Source organism: Rhinoraja longicauda, chromosome 44, assembly GCF_053455715.1.
Source record: "Rhinoraja longicauda isolate Sanriku21f chromosome 44, sRhiLon1.1, whole genome shotgun sequence".
Lineage (NCBI taxonomy): Eukaryota > Metazoa > Chordata > Chondrichthyes > Rajiformes > Arhynchobatidae > Rhinoraja > Rhinoraja longicauda.
The window spans coordinates 4125503-4145510 of NC_135996.1; the positions used below are offsets into that span (position 1 = coordinate 4125503).

The 20008-nt window shown below is 54.5% G+C and overlaps 1 protein-coding gene across 1 annotated transcript in view; it reads left to right on the top strand.

Annotated features, from left to right (window-relative positions):
* The window catches only part of LOC144612336 (leucine-rich repeat-containing protein 71-like), a 61238-nt gene extending 47108 nt beyond the window's left edge, over nt 1-14130 (top strand). The window contains exons 6-10 of the mRNA XM_078431912.1: nt 3769-3885; nt 7827-7917; nt 10067-10149; nt 12616-12715; nt 13912-14130. Of these exons, the coding sequence (XP_078288038.1) occupies nt 3769-3885; nt 7827-7917; nt 10067-10149; nt 12616-12715; nt 13912-14075 (555 nt within the window). The 3' untranslated portion in view covers nt 14076-14130. The remainder of the gene's footprint in view (nt 1-3768; nt 3886-7826; nt 7918-10066; nt 10150-12615; nt 12716-13911) is intronic.
* The last annotated feature ends 5878 nt before the right edge of the window (nt 14131-20008 follow it).

Here is a 20008-nt window from a genome sequence, read left to right on the forward strand (position 1 = left end):
GATGGTGGCATCACCAACATCTAGGATGGTGGCATCACCAACATCTAGGGTGGTGGCATCACCAACATCTAGGATGGTGGGACCACCAACATCTAGGATGGTGGCATCACCAACATCTAGGGGGGTGGCATCACCAACATCTAGGATGGTGGCATCACCAACATCTAGGGTGGTGGCATCACCAACATCTAGGGTGGTGGGACCACCAACATCTAGGATGGTGGCATCACCAACATCTAGGGGGATGGCATGACCAACATCTAGGGTGGTGGCATCACCAACATCTAGGGGGATGGCATGACCAACATCTAGGGTGGTGGCATCACCAACATCTAGGGGGATGGCATCACCTACATATGTTGTGGTAATGGGATCTCCAACATCTGTAGGGATAATGGGTGCAGCGTAGGTTCACCAGGTTAATTCCCGGAATGGCAGGACTATCATATGTTGAAAGACTGGAGCGACTAGGCTTGTATACACTGGAATTTAGAAGGATGAGAGGAGATCTTATCGAAACGTATAAGATTATTAAAGGGGTTGGACACGTTAGAGGCAGGAAACATGTTCCCAATGTTGGGGGAGTCCAGAACCAGGGGCCACGCACAGTTTAAGAATAAGGGGTCGGCCATTTAGAACGGAGATGAGGAAAAACTTTTTCAGTCAGAGAGTTGTGAATCTGTGGAATTCTCTGCCTCAGAAGGCAGTGGAGGCCAATTCTCTGAATGCATTCAAGAGAGAGCTAGATAGAGCTGTTAAGGATAGCGGAGTCAGGGGGTATGGGGAGAAGGCAGGAACGGGGTACTGATTGTGAATGATCAGCCATGATCACATTGAATGGCGGTGCGTTCAGGCTCGAAGGGCCCAATGGCCTCCTCCTACACCTATTGTCTGTTGTCTATCTCCAACATCTGTTGAGATGATGGCATCTCCAACATCTAGGATGGTGGGACCACCTACATATGTTGTGGTAATGGGATCTCCAACATCAGTCTGCCATGGCCTGCTGGATCTCCCGGTCGTCAACCATTGCAACTGCCCTTCCCATTCCCACACTGACCTGACTCGCTTGGGCAGCTTACACCCCAATGTTGACTTCTCTAACTTCAAATAGCCCTTGCTTTCCCTCTCTCCCTCCATCCCTCCCCCTTCCCAGTTCTCCCACCAGTCTGACTGTCTCCGACTACATTTTATCTCTGTTTGCTTCGTTGTTACCTTCTCCCAGTCTTTCCAGGTGAGGCAGAGGTTCACCTGCACCTCCTCCAACCTCATCTACTGCATCCACTGCTCCAGATGTCAACTTCTTTACATCGGCGAAACCAAGCGCAGGCCCGGTGATCGCTTCGCTCAACACCTGCGCTCGGTCCGCCTTAACCAACCTGATCTCCCGGTGGCTGAGCACTTCAACTCCCCCTCCCACTCCCAGTCTGACCTTTCTGTCATGGGCCTCCTCCAGTGCCATAGTGAGGCCCACCGGAAATTGGAGGAACAGCACCTCATATTTCACCTGGGCAGTTTGCAGCCCAGCGGTATGAACATCGACTTCTCCAACTTTAGATAGTTCCTCTGTCCCTCTCTTCCCCTCCTCCTTCCCAGATCTCCCTCTATCTTCCTGTCTCCACCTATATCCTTCCTTTGTCCCCCCCCCCGACATCAGTCTGAAGAAGGGTCTCGACTCGAAACGTCATCCATTCCTTCTCTCCTGAGATGCTGCCTGACCCGCTGAGTTACTCCAGAATTTTGGGTCCCACACTGACCGTTCTGTCCTGGGGCCTCCTCCAGTGCCAGCGTGAGGCCACGTGACTCCACTTGGGCGGCTTATAACCCCAGCAGTACGAACGTTTAATTCTCCAATTTTAGGTCACCTCTCAGTAAATATCCCCCCGCCCCCAAATCCGACACATCCACACCCTTCTCTTCGCCCCACCCCCCCCACCCCCCCCCCACCCTTCCCACCCCTGCCCCACGCTGGTCTCAAGAGGAATGTGCAAGTTTCACACACATGCACACGCACACCCACACTACGCGCACACACCCCACACACACACACACACACACCCCACACACACACATACACACACATGCATACGCACACACACACACACACACACGTACACACATACACACCCCACACACACACACCCCACACACACACATACACACACCCCACACACACACATACACACACCCCACACACACACATACACACACATGCATACGCACACACACACATACACACACGTACACACATACACACTCACGCACTCACGCACTCACTCACTCACACGCATGCAAACGCACACACACACACACACCCCACACACACACCCCACACACACACACACACCCCACACACACACCCCACACACACACACACACACCCCACACACACACACCCCACACCCCACACACACACACACACACACCCCACACACACACACACACACGTACACACACATGAATATGCACACACACACACACACCCCACACACACACACACACCCCACACACACACACACACACACACAAACACACGCACACATACATACATACGCACGCACACACACATACACACCCATGCAAACGCACACACACACACACATCTACATACACATGCATATGCACACACACGCACACACACACCTGCATACGCACACACATACACACCCATGCAAACGCGCACACACACACATACGCACATGCACACACAGACACACACACACACACACACATGGATAATTACAATCAGGCCATCTACTTTTAGTTCAGTTATTTGAATTTTATTGTTATTTTTATATCATGATTTATTTTTAAAGCAAAGATCGACAGGTTCTCGATTAGTAAAGGGCGTCAAAGGTTTAGTTTAGTTCAGAGATACAGCGCGGAAACAGGCCCTTCGGCCCACCGGGTCCGTGCCGCCCAGCGATCCCCGCACACTAACACTATCCTACACACACTGGGGACAATTTTTACATTTGCCCAGCCAATTAACCTACAAACCCGCACGTCTTTGGAGTGTGGGAGGAAACCGAAGATCTCGGAGAAAACCCACGCAGGTCACGGGGAGAACGTACAAACTCCGTACAGACGGCGCCCGTAGTCAGGATGGAACACGAGTCTCCGGCGCTGTGAGGCAGCGGTTCTACCCGCTGCACCACCGTTACTTAAAATGAGAGTGGGATAATAACTGCAGACGCTGTTACAAATCGAAGGTGTCACAAAATGCTGGAGTAACTCAGCAGGTCAGGCAGCATCTCAGGAGAGAAGGAATGGGTGACGTTTCGGGTCGAGACCCTTCTTCAGACTGATGTCAGGGGGGCGGGACAAAGGAAGGATATAGGTGGAGACAGGAAGATAGAGGGAGAACTGGGAAGGGGGAGGGGAAGAGAGGGACAGAGGAACTATCTAAAGTTGGAGAAGTCAATGTTCATACCGCTGGGCTGCAAGCTGCCCAGGCGAAATATGAGGTGCTGTTCCTCCAATTTGCGCTGGGCCTCACTATGGCACTGGAGGAGGCCCATGACGGAAAGGTCAGACTGGGAGTGGGAGGGAGAGTTGAAGTGCTCAGCCACCGGGAGATCAGGTTGGTTATGGCGGACTGAGCGAAGTTGTTGAGCGAAAAAAATCGCCTGAACTCGGTGCAGACAGCGCCCGTGGTCGGCATGGAACCCGGGCCTCTGGCTCCGCGAGGCAGCAGCTCTACCCGCCGCGCCGCCCCGCCCCGCCCCCCGTTTTGATTTTGTTTCTGCGTTTGCTTTCCCTCGCCAGATCGCCCTCCCGAGACGTCCAGAGTCGAAGAGCGACCGGAGCAGCCAGATCGCCAGCAGCACCACGCTGGACAAGTCACAGAGAAGTGGCAGGGGGGCCTCCAAGAAGAAGGACAAGGCGAGCTATCCCGCGAGCGGAACCCTCGGCCCGCACAGGCTGAGCGCGAGCGAGATCAGGGACACCAGCGGGGGCACGGCCTACCACTCGGCCTTCAAAACCCCCGCGCCATTTTAGTCGGCAGGAACTTGCAGAGGCGTTTAAAAAAGAAAAAGAACAAAAAATCTGCGAGCTGATAGATGAGATATATTCTGCATTTTAAAGGTATCATAGAAACATAGACAACAGGTGCAGGAGGAGGCCATTCGGCCCTTCGAGCCAGCGCCGCCATTCAATAGACAGTAGGTGCAGGAGGAGGCCATTCGGCCCTTCGAGCCAGCGCCGCCATTCAATAGACAGTAGGTGCAGGAGGAGGCCATTCGGCCCTTCGAGCCAGCACCGCCATTCAATAGACAATAGACAATAGGTGCAGGAGGAGGCCATTCGGCCCTTCGAGCCAGCAACACCATTCAATAGACAATGGACAATAGGTGCAGGGGAGGCCATTCGGCCCTTCTAGCCAGCACTGCCATTCAATAGACAATAGACAATAGGTGCAGGAGGAGGCCATTCGGCCCTTCGAGCCAGCACCGCCATTCAATAGGCAATAAGTGCAGGAGGAGGCCATTCAGCCCTTCGAGCCTGTACGCACCGCCATTCAATGTGATCATGGCTGATCATTCTCAATCAGTACCCCGTTCCTGCCTTCTCCCCATACCCCCTGACTCCGCTATCCTTAAGAGCTCTATCTAGCTCTCCCTTGAATGCATCCAGAGAATTGGCCTCCACTGCCTTCTGAGCCATTCATTGTGATCGCGGCTGACCGTCCACAATCAGTAACCCGTGCCTGCCTTCTCCCCATATCCCTTGATTCCACTAACCCCTGGAGCTCTGTCTAACTCTCTCTTAAATCCATCCAGTGAATCGACCTCCACTGCCCTCTGTGGCAGAGAATCCCACACATTCACAACTCTCTGGGTGGAAAAGTTGCTTCTCACCTCAGTTTTAAACGGCCTCCCCTTTATTCTAAGACTGTGGCATCATACACATCATCACGCAATACTGTTCCCCCAGAACACTGACTACACTGTGAGAGGCAGAGCGAACCGCAGGGTTTGCCTACTAAAATGGCGGGGGTTGCCTACTAAAATGGCGGAGTCTGCATACTAAAACGGCGGGGTTTGCCTACTAAAATGGCGGAGTTTGCATACTAAAATGGCGGGGGTCGCCCACTAAAATGACGGGGTTTGCCTACTAAAATGGCGGGGGTCGCCTACTAAAATGGCGGACGTTACGCCCCTTTGCGTACTACACTTCAGTACAGGCGATTTCAACGGAGTGGTCCGTCTTGTTCCTCTGGTATCTTTGATCGAGATTGTGACAGAGACATAGAAACATAGAGAGTAGGTGCAGGAGGAGGCCATTCGGCCCTTCGGCCCTTCGTGCCAGCGCCGCCATTCAACATCATCGCGGCTGATCATCCACAATCAGTACCCTGTTCCTGCTTGCTCCCCGTGTCCTTGCTTATAGGAAGGATGTCGACAAAATGGAGAGGGTACAGAGGAGATTTACTAGAATGTTGCCTGGGTTTCAGCACTTAGGCTACAGAGAGAGGTTGAACAGGTTGGGTCTTTATTCTTTGGAGCGTAGAAGGTTGAGGGGGGACTTGATAGAGGTTTTTAACATTTGAAGAGGGACGGACAGAGTTGATGTGGGTAGGTTTTTCCCTTTGAGAGTGGGGAAGATTCCAACAAGGGGACATAGCTTCAGAATTGAGGGACAAAGGTTTAGGGGTAACATGAGGGGTAACTTCTTTACTCAGAGGGTGGTGGCTGTATGGAATGGGCTTCCGGTGGAAGTGGTGGAGGCAGGCTCGATTTTATTATTTAAGAGTAAATTGGATAGGTATATGGATGAGAGGGGATTAGAGGGTTATGGTCTGAGAGCAGGTAGATGAGACTAGGTCAGGGAGAGTGGTCGGCGTGGACTGGTAGGGCCGAACGGGCCTGTTTCCATGCTGTAGTTGTTATATATGTTATACACTGTACAACTGTAGATTTTTAGATTTAGATTTAGAGATACAGTGCGGAAACAGGCCCTTCGGCCCACCGGGTCTGTGCCGCCCAGCGATCCCCACACACTAACACAATCCTACACACACTAGGGACGATTTTTACATTTACACAAAGCCAATTAACCTACAAACCTGTACGTCTTTGGAGTGTGGGAGGAATCAGAAGATCTCGGAGGAAACCCACGCAGGTCACGGGGAGAACGTGCAAACTCCGTACAGACGGCGCCCGTGGTCGGGATCGAACCCGGGTCTCCGGCGCTGCGTTCGCTGTCAGGCGGCAACTCTCCCGCCGCGCCACCGTGACCGCCTCTCCCAGAATGGACACAGAAAGCTGGAGTAACTCAGCGGGGCGGGCAGCATCTCTGGAGAGAAGGAATGGGCGATGTTTTTCGGGTCGAGACCCTTCTTCTTCAGACTGAGAACACTCAGTCTGAAGAGAGGTCTCGACCTGAGACGTCACCCATTCCTTCTCTCCAGAGATGCTGCCCGCCCCGCTGAGTTGCTCCAGCTTTCTGTGTCTATCTTCGACACAAACCAACCTCCCTCCCATGGACTCTATCTACACCTCACGCTGCCTCGGCAAGGCCAGCAGCACAATCAAGGACCAGTCTCACCCCCGGCCACTCCCTCTCCTCCCCTCTCCCATCGGGGCAAGAGGTACAGAAGCGTGAAAACGCACACCTCCAGATTCATAGAAACAGAAAATAGGTGCAGGAGGAGGCCATTTGGCCCTTCGAGCCTGTACGCACTGTCATTCATTGTGATCATGGCTGATCATCCACAATCAGTAACCCGTGCCTGCCTTCTCCCCATATCCCTTGATTCCGCTACCCCCTGGAACTCTATCTAACTCTCTCTTAAGGAAGCATGTTCCCAATGTTGGGGGAGTCCAGAACAAGGGGCCACACACAGTTTAAGAATAAGGGGTCGGCCATTTAGAACGGAGACGAGGAAAAACTTTTTCAGTCAGAGAGTTGTGAATCTGTGGGATTCTCTGCCTCAGAAGGCAGTGGAGGCCAATTCTCTGAATGCATTCAAGAGAGAGCTAGATAGAGCTCTTAAGGATAGCGGAGTCAGGGGGTATGGGGAGAAGGCAGGAACGGGGTACTGATTGAGAATGACCAGCCATGATTACATTGAATGGCGGTGCGTACAGGCTCGAAGGGCCGAATGGCCTACTCCTGCACCTATTGTCTATTGAATGGCGGTGCTGGCTCAAAGGGCCGAATGGCCTCCTCCTGCACCTATTATCTATTGAATGGCGGTGCTGTCTCAAAGGGCCGAATGGCCTACTCCTGCACCTATTGTCTATTGAATGGCGGTGCTGTCTCAAAGGGCCGAATGGCCTCCTCCTGCACCTATTGTCTATTGAATGGCGGTGCTGTCTCAAAGGGCCGAATGGCCTCCTCCTGCACCTATTATCTATTGAATGGCGGTGCTGTCTCAAAGGGCCGAATGGCCTCCTCCTGCACCTATTGTCTATTGAATGGCGGTGCTGGCTCGAAGGGCCGAATGGCCTCCTCCTGCACCTATTGTCTATTGAATGGCGGTGCTTGCTCGAAGGGCCGAATGGCCTCCTCCTGCACCTATTGTCTATTGAATGGCGGTGCTGTCTCGAAGGGCCGAATGGCCTCCTCCTGCACCTATTGTCTATTGAATGGCGGTGCTGTCTCGAAGGGCCGAATGGCCTACTCCTGCACCTATTGTCTATTGAATGGCGGTGCTGGCTCGAAGGGCCGAATGGCCTCCTCCTGCACCTATTGTCTATAGTCCATTGTCTTTCCGCTGATTGGATAGCACGCGAGAACAAAGCCTTCCACTGTACCTCAGTGCACGTGACAATAAGGAACCAATACGCTAATAATGTCAGTTCCCTTTCCCCGTCTAGGTACAGAAAGACACTACGATTCCAGAGAAGCCTGTTCCGTCCGCCAGCCAGGTCTTGTCGAAGAGGGATGATATCAGGCTGCTGAAACGAGGCAAGTTTGCTCAGTAACCCTGGGCGGCACGGCGGGTCGAGCCGCTGCCTCACAGCGCCAGAGAACCGGGTTCCATCCTGACCACGGATGCCAGGGATGAAGGCCCTCGGCTGTGAGGAGAGACTGGGCAGACTGGGGTTGTTTTCCCTGGAGCAGAGAAGGCTGAGAGGGGACATGATCGAGGTGTACAGGATCATGAGGGGCATAGATAAGGTAGATGGCTGGGGAACTTCTTCCACTGGTGGAAGGTTCAACAACGAGGGGACATAGATACAGGGTAAGGGGAGGGATGTTGAGAAAGAACCCTTTTCACCCAGAGGGTGGTTGGAGTCTGGAACTCACTGCCTGGGGTGGTGGTGGAGGCGGGAACACTCACAACGTTTAACAGGCATTTGGACGGGCACTTGAAATGCTACAACATTCAGGGCCAAATGTGGGAAAATGGGATTAAAATTAGACTGTGTTTGATAACGGGCGGCACGGACACGATGGGCCGAAGGGCCTCTTTCTGTGCTGTCGGACTCTATGACTCTATGGCTATGACACGGGCGCTGTCTTTGTACGTTCTCCCCGTGACCTGCGTGGGTTTTCCTCCCATACGTCCAGGTGTGTGGGTTAATTGGCTTGGTAGTTTAGTTTAGTTTAGAGGTACAGCGCGGAAACAGGCCCTTCGGCCCACCGGGTCCGCGCCGACCAGCGATCCCCGCACACTAACACCGTCCCAGTTATCGCAAAATGCTGGAGTAACTCAGCGGGTCGGGCAGCATCTAGGAGGGAGGGAATGGGTGACGTTTCGGGTCGAGACCCTTCTTCAGACTGGCAAATCGAAGGTATCACAATTTTTGACTAACGGGCGCCGTCTGTACGGAGTTTGCACGTTCTCCCCGTGACCTGCGTGGGTTTTCTCCGAGATCTCCGGTTTCCTCCCACACTCCAAAGACGTGCGGGTTTGTAGGTTAATCGGCTGGGCAAATGTAAACATTGTCCCCAGTGTGTGTGTAGGATAGTGTTAGTGTTTGCGGGGATCGCTGGGCGGCACGGACCCGGTGGGCCGAAGGGCCTGTTTCCGCGCTGTATCTCTAACCTAAACTCAACGAAAGTGATAGGAGCAGAATTAGGCCATTCGGCCCATCGAGTCCACTCCGCCATTCAATCACGGCTGCTCTATCTCTCCCTCCTAACCCCATTCTCCTGCCTTCTCCCCACAACCCCTGACACCCGCACTGATCAACAATCTATCTATCTCTGCCTTAACAACTCCCACTGACTTGTGGCCTCCACAGCCGTCTGGGGCAAAGAATCCCACAGATTCACCACCCTCTGACTGAAGAAATTCCTCCTCATCTCCTTCCTAAAATAAAATCCTCTGGTCTTCGATTCACCTACTCTGGGCAAGAGACTCTGTGCATTACTCTGCGAAATCCCTCCTCATCTCCTTCCTAAAGGAACGTCCTTTAATTCTGAGGCTGTGCCCTCTGGTCCTAGACTCTCCCACTAGTGGAAACATCCTCTCCACATCCACTCTATCCGGGCCGCTCACTGTTCTGTACGTTTCAATCAGGTCCCCCCTCGTCCTTCTAAACCCCAGCGAGCACAGGCCCAGTGCCCACAAACGCCCATCGTTACCGTTAACCCACTCATTCCTGGGATCTCTCCCCCTCGACTCTGTCGTCGGTCCTTTCGGGCGAGGCAGAGGTTCACCTGCACCTCCTCCAACCTCACCTACTGTATCCGCTGTTCAAGATGTGGACTCTTAAACGTCGGCGAGACCGAACGCAGGCTAGGCGATCGTTTCGGTGAACACCTTCGCTCAGTGCGCCTGGACCTACCTGATCTCCCGGTTGCCCAACACTAGCTCCACCTCCCACTCCCGCACTGACCTCTCTATCCTGGGCCTCCTCCACTGTCAAGAGTGAGGCCTAGCGCAAATTGGAGGCAGCTCGCACCCCAGCGGTATGAACGTTGACGTGTATGTGTGTAGAAAATCCAGGCCCTTCACTATTCGGTACGTTTCAATGAGGCCCCCACCCCACCCCCCCCTTCGTCCGTCTAAACTCCAGCGAGGGCAAGCCCCCTCGGGGGGCCAAATGTGGGGCCGCGTTGGCCCGGTGAGGGCTGTCGGTGACCGGGGTTGGTGGTTCCCTTCCAGGCTCCATCAGCGCCGACTTCAAGTTCAACAAGACCAAGGTCAGGTCAGCCAAGGACAGGCGAAACATCTCCATGGACCAGGAGGTGTGTGGCCAGACGCACGGGCACACTCCCCCCCTCCCCTCCTTTACCCCCCTACCCCTCCCCCTCCCCTCCTTTACCCTCCCCCTCCCCCACATCCCCTCCCCCTCGTTTCCCCCTCCCCTTCCCCTCATTTCCCCCCCTCCCCTTCTCATCCCCATCACCTTTGCCCTTCCATTCCCCTCATTTCCCCTTCCCCTTGTTTCTCCTCCCCTTCCCCCTCCCCTTCCCATTTCCCCCACTTCCCCTCCCCCTCGTTTCTCCTCCTCATTCCCTTCCACCTCCCCTTCCCCCTCCCCTAACCCTCATTTCCCCTCCCACCCCTTCCCCCTCCCCTTCCCCCACTTCCCTTCCCCCTTGTTTCTCCCCCATCCCCTTCCCCCACTCCCCCTTTCCCCCCCCACTTCCCCTTCCCCCCTTCCCCTCATTTCCCCCTTCCCCCACTTTCCTTCCCCTTGTTTCTCTTCCCCATTTCCCTTCCCTCTCCCCTTCCCCCACTTCCCTTCCTCCTCCCCTTCCCTCCATCCCCTCGTTTCCCCTCCTCCCCTTCCCCCTCCCCTTCCCCCACTTCCCCTCCCCTACCTTTCCCCTTCCCCCTCCCCTTCCCCCACTTCCCCTCCCCCTCGTTTCTCCTCCCCTTCCCCATTCCCCTTCCCCCACTCCCCCTTTCCCCCCCAATTCCCTTCCCCCTCCCCTTCCCTTCATTTCCCCTCCCTCCCCTCCCCCCACTTCCCCTTGTTTCTCCTCCCCCTCTCCTTTCCCCCCTCCCCTTCCCCCTCCCCTTCCCCCCTCCCCTTCCCCCTCCCCTCCCCCCACTTCCCCTTGTTTCTCCTCCCCCTCTCCCTTCCCCCCTCCCCTTCCCTTACCCCCCATCCCCTCGTTCTCCCCTTCCCCCCATTTCCCTTCCGCCTTCCCTTCCCCTCGTTCCCCCCACCCCCCTCCCCTTGTTTCCCCTGCCACTTCACCTCCCCTTCGTTTCCCCCCCACCCCCCCTTTCCCCCCACTTCCCTCCCCCTTCCCTTTATTTCCCCTCCCCCCTTCCCCTTCCATCCCCGCTTCCCCTCATTTCCCCTTCCCCCACCCCTTCCTCTCATTTCCCCCTCCCTCGCCTTCCTCTTCCCCCTCCCCTTCCCCCACTCCCCTTCCCCCTTGTTTCTCCTCCCCCCCTTCCCCCTACCCTTACCCCCATCCCCTCGTTCTCCCCTTCCCCCCCACTTCCCTTCCCCCTCCCCTTCCCCTCATTCCCCCTTCCCCCTCCCCTTGTTTCCCCTGCCCCTTCCCCCTCCCCTTCCCCTCATTCCCCCTTCCCCCTCCCCTTGTTTCCCCTGCCCCTTCCCCCTCCCCTTCCCCTCGTTCCCCCCCTTCCCCCCATTATTCCTGAGACTTTCCCCTTCCCTCTGCTCCCTTCAAACCCCACCCATCACCGCCCCCTTACGTGCGCTGATGGTAACTCTGCCCCTCCCCCTGTCCCCCTCCCCCCCGTCCCCCTTTCCCCCACCCCTACCCCCACCTCATTCCCCCCCTTCTTCCCCTTTCCCCGCACTGACCCCCTCTCTCTCTCCCCCTGCCCCACTGTGCCCACACACACACACTACCCCCCCCACATTGACCGCCCCTCTCTCCCACACACACACACACTCCCCCCTCCACATTGTCCGCGCCTCTCTCTCCCGCCCACACACACACACTACCCCCCCACATTGACCGCCCCTCTCTCCCACACACACACACACTCCCCCCTCCACATTGTCCGCGCCTCTCTCTCCCACACACACACTACCCCTCCACATTGACCGCCCCTCTCTCCCACACACACTACCCCTTCCCCTCTGACCGCCCCTCTCTCTCTCCCTGCCCCGCTGTGCCCACACACACACACTACCCCCTCCACACTGACCGCCTCTCTCTCCCACACACACACTCTACCCCCCCCCACATTGACCGTGCCTCTCTCTCCTACACACACTACCCCCTCCACACTGTCCGCTCCCCTCTCTCCCACACACACACACACTACCCCCCCCCCACATTGACCGCATCTCTCCCACACACACACACTACCCCCTCCACATTGTCCGCCCCTCTCTCTCCCACACACACACTCTACCCCCCCCCCCACATTGACCGCATCTCTCCCACACACACACACTACCCCCTCCACATTGTCCGCCCCTCTCTCTCCCACACACACACTACCCCTCCACATTGACCGCCCCTCTCTCTCCCACACACACACACTCTACCCCCCCCCACATTGACCGTGCCTCTCTCTCCCACACACACTACCCCCTCCACATTGTCCGCCCCTCTCTCTCCCACATACACACACACACTACCCCCCCCACATTGACCGCGCCTCTCTCTCTCCCACACACACACTACCCCCTCCACATTGTCCGCCCCTGTCACTCCCACACACACACACACACTACCCCCTCCACACTGACCGCGCCTCTCTCTCGCCCACAGGCACCGGGATCCCAGCGGCCATTGCTGGAGGTGGCAGACCATCGAGACGGGCAGGTGTACCTGGCAGGGAACACCTGCCTCCTGAGCCTAAACCTGGCACGTACGTCTGGCCACGGTGGGGGGGGGGGGGGAGAGGGGGCATGCTAATCCCAGTTTTAGTATTGCCTCAGGTGGGCACACAGTCCTGGAGTAAGTCAGCTGTTTGTTGGGTGCGAACGAGAAGCTGGTGCCACATTTGTTCATTCATTCATTCATTCATTCATTCATTCATTCATTCATTCATTCATTCATTCGTTCATTCATCCATTCGTTCATCTGTTCATTCATTCATCCATTCCTTCATTCATTCATTCATCCATCCATTCATTCATTCGTTTATTCATTTGTTCATTCCTTCATTCCTTCGTTCATTGATTGATTGATTGATTGATTCATTCCTTCGTTCATTCATTCCTTCATTGATTGATTGATTCATTCATTCCTTCATTCCTTCATTCCTTCATTCATTCATTCATTCATTCATTCATTCATTCATTCATTCATTCATTTGTTCATTCATTCATTCCTTCATTGATTGATTGATTGATTGATTGATTCATCCATTCATTCCTTCATTCATTCATTCAATCTACAAGTCGGGAGTGTGGGAAAACACTGTCCACTTCCCAGGGTGGAGTTAGTCCGTGCTCTTCACATCCGCCACGTTACCTCTCTCGAATGCTGGGGAGGCTGTAAACCGCAGTGCGGGGCGGGCAGGGGGAGAGGGACTAACCGCTGTGACCCCACTGACCATCTCCCCTTCCCCCCATCCATTCATTCATTCATTCCTTCATTGATTGATTGATTGATTGATTGATTCATCCATCCATTCATTCATCCATTCATTCATTCGTTTATTCATTCATTCATTCATTCCTTCATTGATTGATTGATTGATTCATTCATTCATCCATTCATTCATTCGTTTATTCATTCATTCATTCCTTCATTGATTGATTGATTGATTCATTCATTCATTAATTCATTCCTTCATTCATTCCTTCATTTATTCATTCATTCATTCATTCATTCATCCATTCATTCGTTCATTCATTCATTCATTCAATCTACAAGTCGGGAGTGTGGGAAAACACTGTCCACTTCCCAGGGTGGAGTTAGTCCGTGCTCTTCACATCCGCCACGTTACCTCTCTCGAACGCTGGGGAGGCTGTCTACCGCAGTGCGGGGCGGGCAGGGGGAGGGGGACTAACTGCTGTGCCCCCACTGACCATCTCCTCTTCCCCCCTCCCCCCACAGATAACCGCATCACCGAGACTGGGCTGAAGGCTCTGCTGGAAGCCTTGAAGGCCCAGGTGGGCAGCAACAAGGCCAGCTTGGATGGCAGGAACACCAGTGGCCTTCTGAGGCTACTCATGGCGGTGCGTGAACTCCCATACACCCATAGACCCATAAGGCCATAGACCCATAGGGCCATAGGGCCATAGAGACATAGACCAATAAGGCCATAGAGGCATAGACCCATAGACATAGAGGCATAGAATCATAGACATAGACTCATAGAATCATAGAATCACATAGGTGAGACAGAGGTTCACCTGCACCTCCTCCAACCTCATCTATTGTATCCGCTGCTCCAGATGTCAACTTATTTACATCGGCGAAACCAAACGCAGGCTCGGCGATCGTTTCGCTCAACACCTTCGCTCAGTCCGCCTTAACCAACCTGATCTCCCGGTGGCTCAGCACTTCAACTCCCCCTCCCACTCCCAGCCTGACCTTTCTGTCATGGACCTCCTCCAGTGCCATAGTGAGGCCCGCCGCAAATTGGAGGAACGGCACCTCATATTTCGCCTAGGCAGCTTGCAGCCCGGTGGTATGAACATCGACTTCTCCAACTTTAGATAGTTCCTCTGTCCCTCTCTTCCCCCCCTCCTCCTTCCCAGATCTCCCTCTATCTTCCTGTCTCTCCCACTGTCTTCCTCTCTCCACCTGTATCCTTTCTTTGTCCCGCCCCCCTGACATCAGTCTGAAGAAGGGTCTCGACCCGAAACGTCGCCCATTCCTTCTCTCCTGAGATGCTGCCTGACCTGCTGAGTTACTCCAACATTTTGTGAATAAATAGAGTCATAGACATAGAATCATAGACAGTCATAGAATCACACCTGGAGTATTGTGTACAGTTTTGGTCTCCTAATCTGAGGAAAGACGTTCTTGCCATAGAGGGAGTACAGAGAAGGTTCACCAGATTGATCCCTGGGATGGCAGGACTTTCATATGAAGAAAGACTGGATAGACTCGGCTTGTACTCGCTGGAATTTAGAAGACTGAGGGGGGATCTTATAGAAACATATAAAATTCTTAAGGGGTTGGACAGGCTAGATGCAGGAAGATTGTTCCCGATGTTGGGGGAGTCCAGAACCAGGGGTCACAGTTTAAGGATAAGGGGGAAGTCTTTTAGGACCGAGATGAGAAAACATTTCTTCACACAGAGAGTGGTGAATCTGTGGAATTCTCTGCCACAGAAGGTAGTTGAGGCCAGTTCATTGGCTATATTTAAGAGGGAGTTAGATGTGGCCCTTGTGGCTAAAGGGATCAGGGGGTATGGAGAGAAGGCAGGTACAGGATACTGAGTTGGATGATCTGCCATGATCATATTGAATGGTGGTGCGTACAGGCTCGAAGGGCCGAATGGCCTACCCCTGCACCTATTTTCTATGTTTCTATGTTTCTATAGACATAGAGACAGAGAGACACAGAGACACAGAGACACAGAGACACAGGGACACAGAGACACAGAGACACAGAGACACAGGGACACAGAGACACACAGACACAGAGACACAGGGACACAGAGACACAGGGACACAGAGACACAGAGACACAGAGACACAGGGACACAGAGACACAGGGACACAGAGACACAGGGACACAGAGACACAGGGACACAGAGACACAGGGACACAGAGACACACAGAGACACAGACACAGAGACACACAGACACAGAGACACAGGGACACAGAGACACACAGACACAGAGACACAGGGACACAGAGACACAGAGACACACAGACACAGAGACACAGAGACACAGGGACACACAGACACAGAGACACAGAGACACAGGGACACAGAGACACAGAGACACAGGGACACAGAGACACAGGGACACAGGGACACAGGGACACAGGGACACAGAGACACAGAGACACAGAGACACAGAGACACAGGGACACAGGGACACAGGGACACAGAGACACAGGGACACAGAGACACAGAGACACAGAGACACAGAGACACAGAGACACAGAGACACAGGGACACAGAGACACAGAGACACAGAGACACAGAGACACAGGGACACAGAGACACAGAGACACAGAGACACAGAGACACAGAGACACACAGACACAGAGACACAGGGACACAGGGACACAGAGACACAGGGACACAGAGACACAGGGACACAGAGACACAGGGACACAGAGACACAGGGACACAGAGACACAGGGACACAGAGACACAGGGACACAGAGACACAGGGACACAGAGACACAGGGACACAGAGACACAGGGACACAGAGACACAGGGACACAGAGACACAGGGACACAGAGACACAGGGACACAGAGACACAGGGACACAGAGACACAGGGACACAGAGACACAGGGACACAGAGACACAGGGACACAGGGACACAGGGACACAGGGACACAGGGACACAGGGACACAGGGACACAGGGACACAGAGACACAGGGACACAGGGACACACAGACACAGGGACACAGGGACACAGGGACACAGGGACACAGGGACACAGAGACACAGGGACACAGGGACACACAGACACAGGGACACAGGGACACAGGGACACACAGACACAGGGACACAGAGACACACAGACACAGGGACACAGGGACACAGAGACACAGGGACACAGGGACACAGAGACACAGGGACACAGGGACACAGGGACACAGAGACACAGGGACACAGGGACACAGAGACACAGGGACACAGGGACACAGAGACACAGAGACACAGAGACACAGGGACACAGGGACACAGGGACACAGGGACACAGGGACACAGGGACACAGGGACACAGGGACACAGAGACACAGAGACACAGGGACACAGAGACACAGAGACACAGAGACACAGGGACACAGGGACACAGGGACACAGGGACACAGGGACACAGGGACACAGGGACACAGGGACACAGAGACACAGAGACACAGAGAGAGACAGAGAGACACAGAGACACAGAGACACAGAGACACAGAGACACAGAGACACAGGGACACAGAGACACAGAGACACAGAGACACAGAGACACAGGGACACAGAGACACAGGGACACAGAGACACAGGGACACAGAGACACAGAGACACAGGGACACAGAGACACAGAGACACAGAGACACAGGGACACAGAGACACAGGGACACAGGGACACAGAGACACAGGGACACAGGGACACAGAGACACAGGGACACAGAGACACAGGGACACAGAGACACAGGGACACAGGGACACAGGGACACAGAGACACAGGGACACAGAGACACAGGGACACAGGGAGACAGGGACACAGGGACACAGGGACACAGGGACACAGGGACACAGAGACACAGAGACACAGGGACACAGAGACACAGGGACACAGAGACACAGGGACACAGGGAGACAGGGACACAGAGACACAGAGACACAGGGACACAGGGACACAGGGACACAGGGACACAGGGACACAGGGACACAGAGGCACAGAGACATAGGGACACAGAGACACAGGGACACACAGACACAGGGACACAGGGACACACAGACACACAGACACAGGGACACAGAGACACAGGGACACAGGGACACAGAGACAGAGACACAGAGACACAGGGACACAGGGAGACAGGGACACAGGGACACAGGGACACAGAGACACAGGGACACAGGGACACAGGGACACAGGGACACAGGGACACAGGGACACAGGGACACAGAGACACAGAGACACAGGGACACACAGACACAGAGACACAGGGACACAGGGACACAGGGACACAGGGACACAGAGACACAGGGACACACAGACACAGAGACACAGGGACACACGGACACAGAGACACAGGGACACAGGGACACAGAGACACAGAGACACAGGGACACAGGGACACAGAGACACAGGGACACAGAGACACAGGGACACAGAGACACAGAGACACAGGGACACAGAGACACAGGGACACACGGACACAGAGACACAGGGACACACGGACACAGAGACACAGGGACACAGGGACACAGAGACACAGAGACATAGGGACACAGAGACACAGAGGCACATGGACACAGGGACACAGGGACACAGGGACACAGAGGCACAGGGACACAGGGACACAGGGACACAGAGACACAGGGACACAGGGACACAGGGACACAGGGGCACATGGACACAGGGACACAGGGACACAGGGACACAGAGACACAGAGACACAGAGACACAGGGACACAGAGACACAGGGACACAGAGACACAGGGACACAGGGACACAGGGACACAGGGACACAGGGACACAGAGGCACATGGACACAGGGACACAGGACACAGGGACACAGGGACACAGAGACACAGGACACAGGGACACAGGGACACAGAGACACAGGGACACAGGGACACAGGGACACAGGGACACAGGGACACAGGGACACAGAGACACAGGGACACAGGGACACAGGGACACAGAGACACAGGGACACAGGGACACAGGGACACAGGGACACAGGGACACAGGGACACAGGGACACAGGGACACAGGGACACAGGGACACAGGGACACAGGGACACAGAGGCACATGGACACAGGGACACAGGGACACAGGGACACAGGGACACAGAGGCACATGGACACAGGGACACAGGGACACAGGGACACAGGGACACAGGGACACAGGGACACAGGGGCACATGGACACAGGGACACAGGGACACAGAGACACAGAGACACAGAGACACAGGGACACAGAGACACAGGGACACAGGGACACAGAGACACAGGGACACAGGGACACAGAGACACAGGGACACAGAGGCACATGGACACAGGGACACAGGGACACAGGGACACAGAGACACAGGGACACAGGGACACAGGGACACAGAGACACAGAGACACAGGGACACAGAGGCACATGGACACAGAGACACAGGGACACAGGGACACAGGGACACAGGGACACAGGGACACAGGGACACAGGGACACAGAGACACAGGGACACAGGGACACATGGACACAGGGACACAGAGACACAGGGACACAGGGACACAGGGACACAGGGACACAGAGACAGGGACACAGGGACACAGGGACACAGGGACACAGGGACACAGGGACACAGAGACACAGGGACACAGGGACACAGGGACACATGGACACAGGGACACAGGGACACAGGGACACAGGGACACAGGGACACAGGGACACAGGGACACAGAGACAGGGACACAGAGACACAGAGACACAGAGAGAGAGAGACAGAGAGACAGAGAGACACAGAGAGAGAGAGACAGAGAGACACAGACACAGAGACACAGAGACAGAGAGACAGAGAGACACAGAGACAGGGACACAGGGACACAGGGACACAGAGACACAGAGACACAGGGACACAGAGAGACAGAGAGACAGAGAGACACAGGGACACAGAGTCACAGTCAGAGACACAGAGACACAGAGTCACAGAATCCGCTCCGTGAATTTTGATCCTATCACTTATGAAGATATGAATCCGTGCTCTGAGATCCAGGCTTGGGTCCGACCCGAGATTTGTGGGATAATTGGCTTCGGTGAGAATTGTAAATTGTCCCGAGTGTGCAGAATAGTTAGCGTACGCCGTGATCGCTGGTCGCCACGGATTCATAACAAGAGGAGTTGAGTATAGGAGCAAAGAGGTCCTTCTGCAGTTGTACAGGGCCCTAGTGAGACTGGAGTACTGTGTGCAGTTTTGGTCTCCAAATTTGAGGAAGGACGTCCTTGCTATGGAGGGCGTGCAGCGTAGGTTTACTAGGTTAATTCCCGGAATGGCGGGACTGTCGTATGTTGAAAGACTGGAGCGACTAGGCTTGTATACACTGGAATTTAGAAAGATGAGAGGGGATCTTATTGAAACGTATAAGATTATTAAGGGATTGGACACACTAGAGGCAGGAAACATGTTCCCAATGTTGGGGGAGTCCAGAACTAGGGGCCACACAGTTTAAGAACAAGGGGTCGGCCATTTAGAACAGAGACGAGGAAAAAAAAATTCACCCAGAGAGTTGTGAATCTGTGGAATTCTCTGCCTCAGAAGGCAGTGGAGGCCAATTCTCTGAATGCTTTCATGAGAGGGC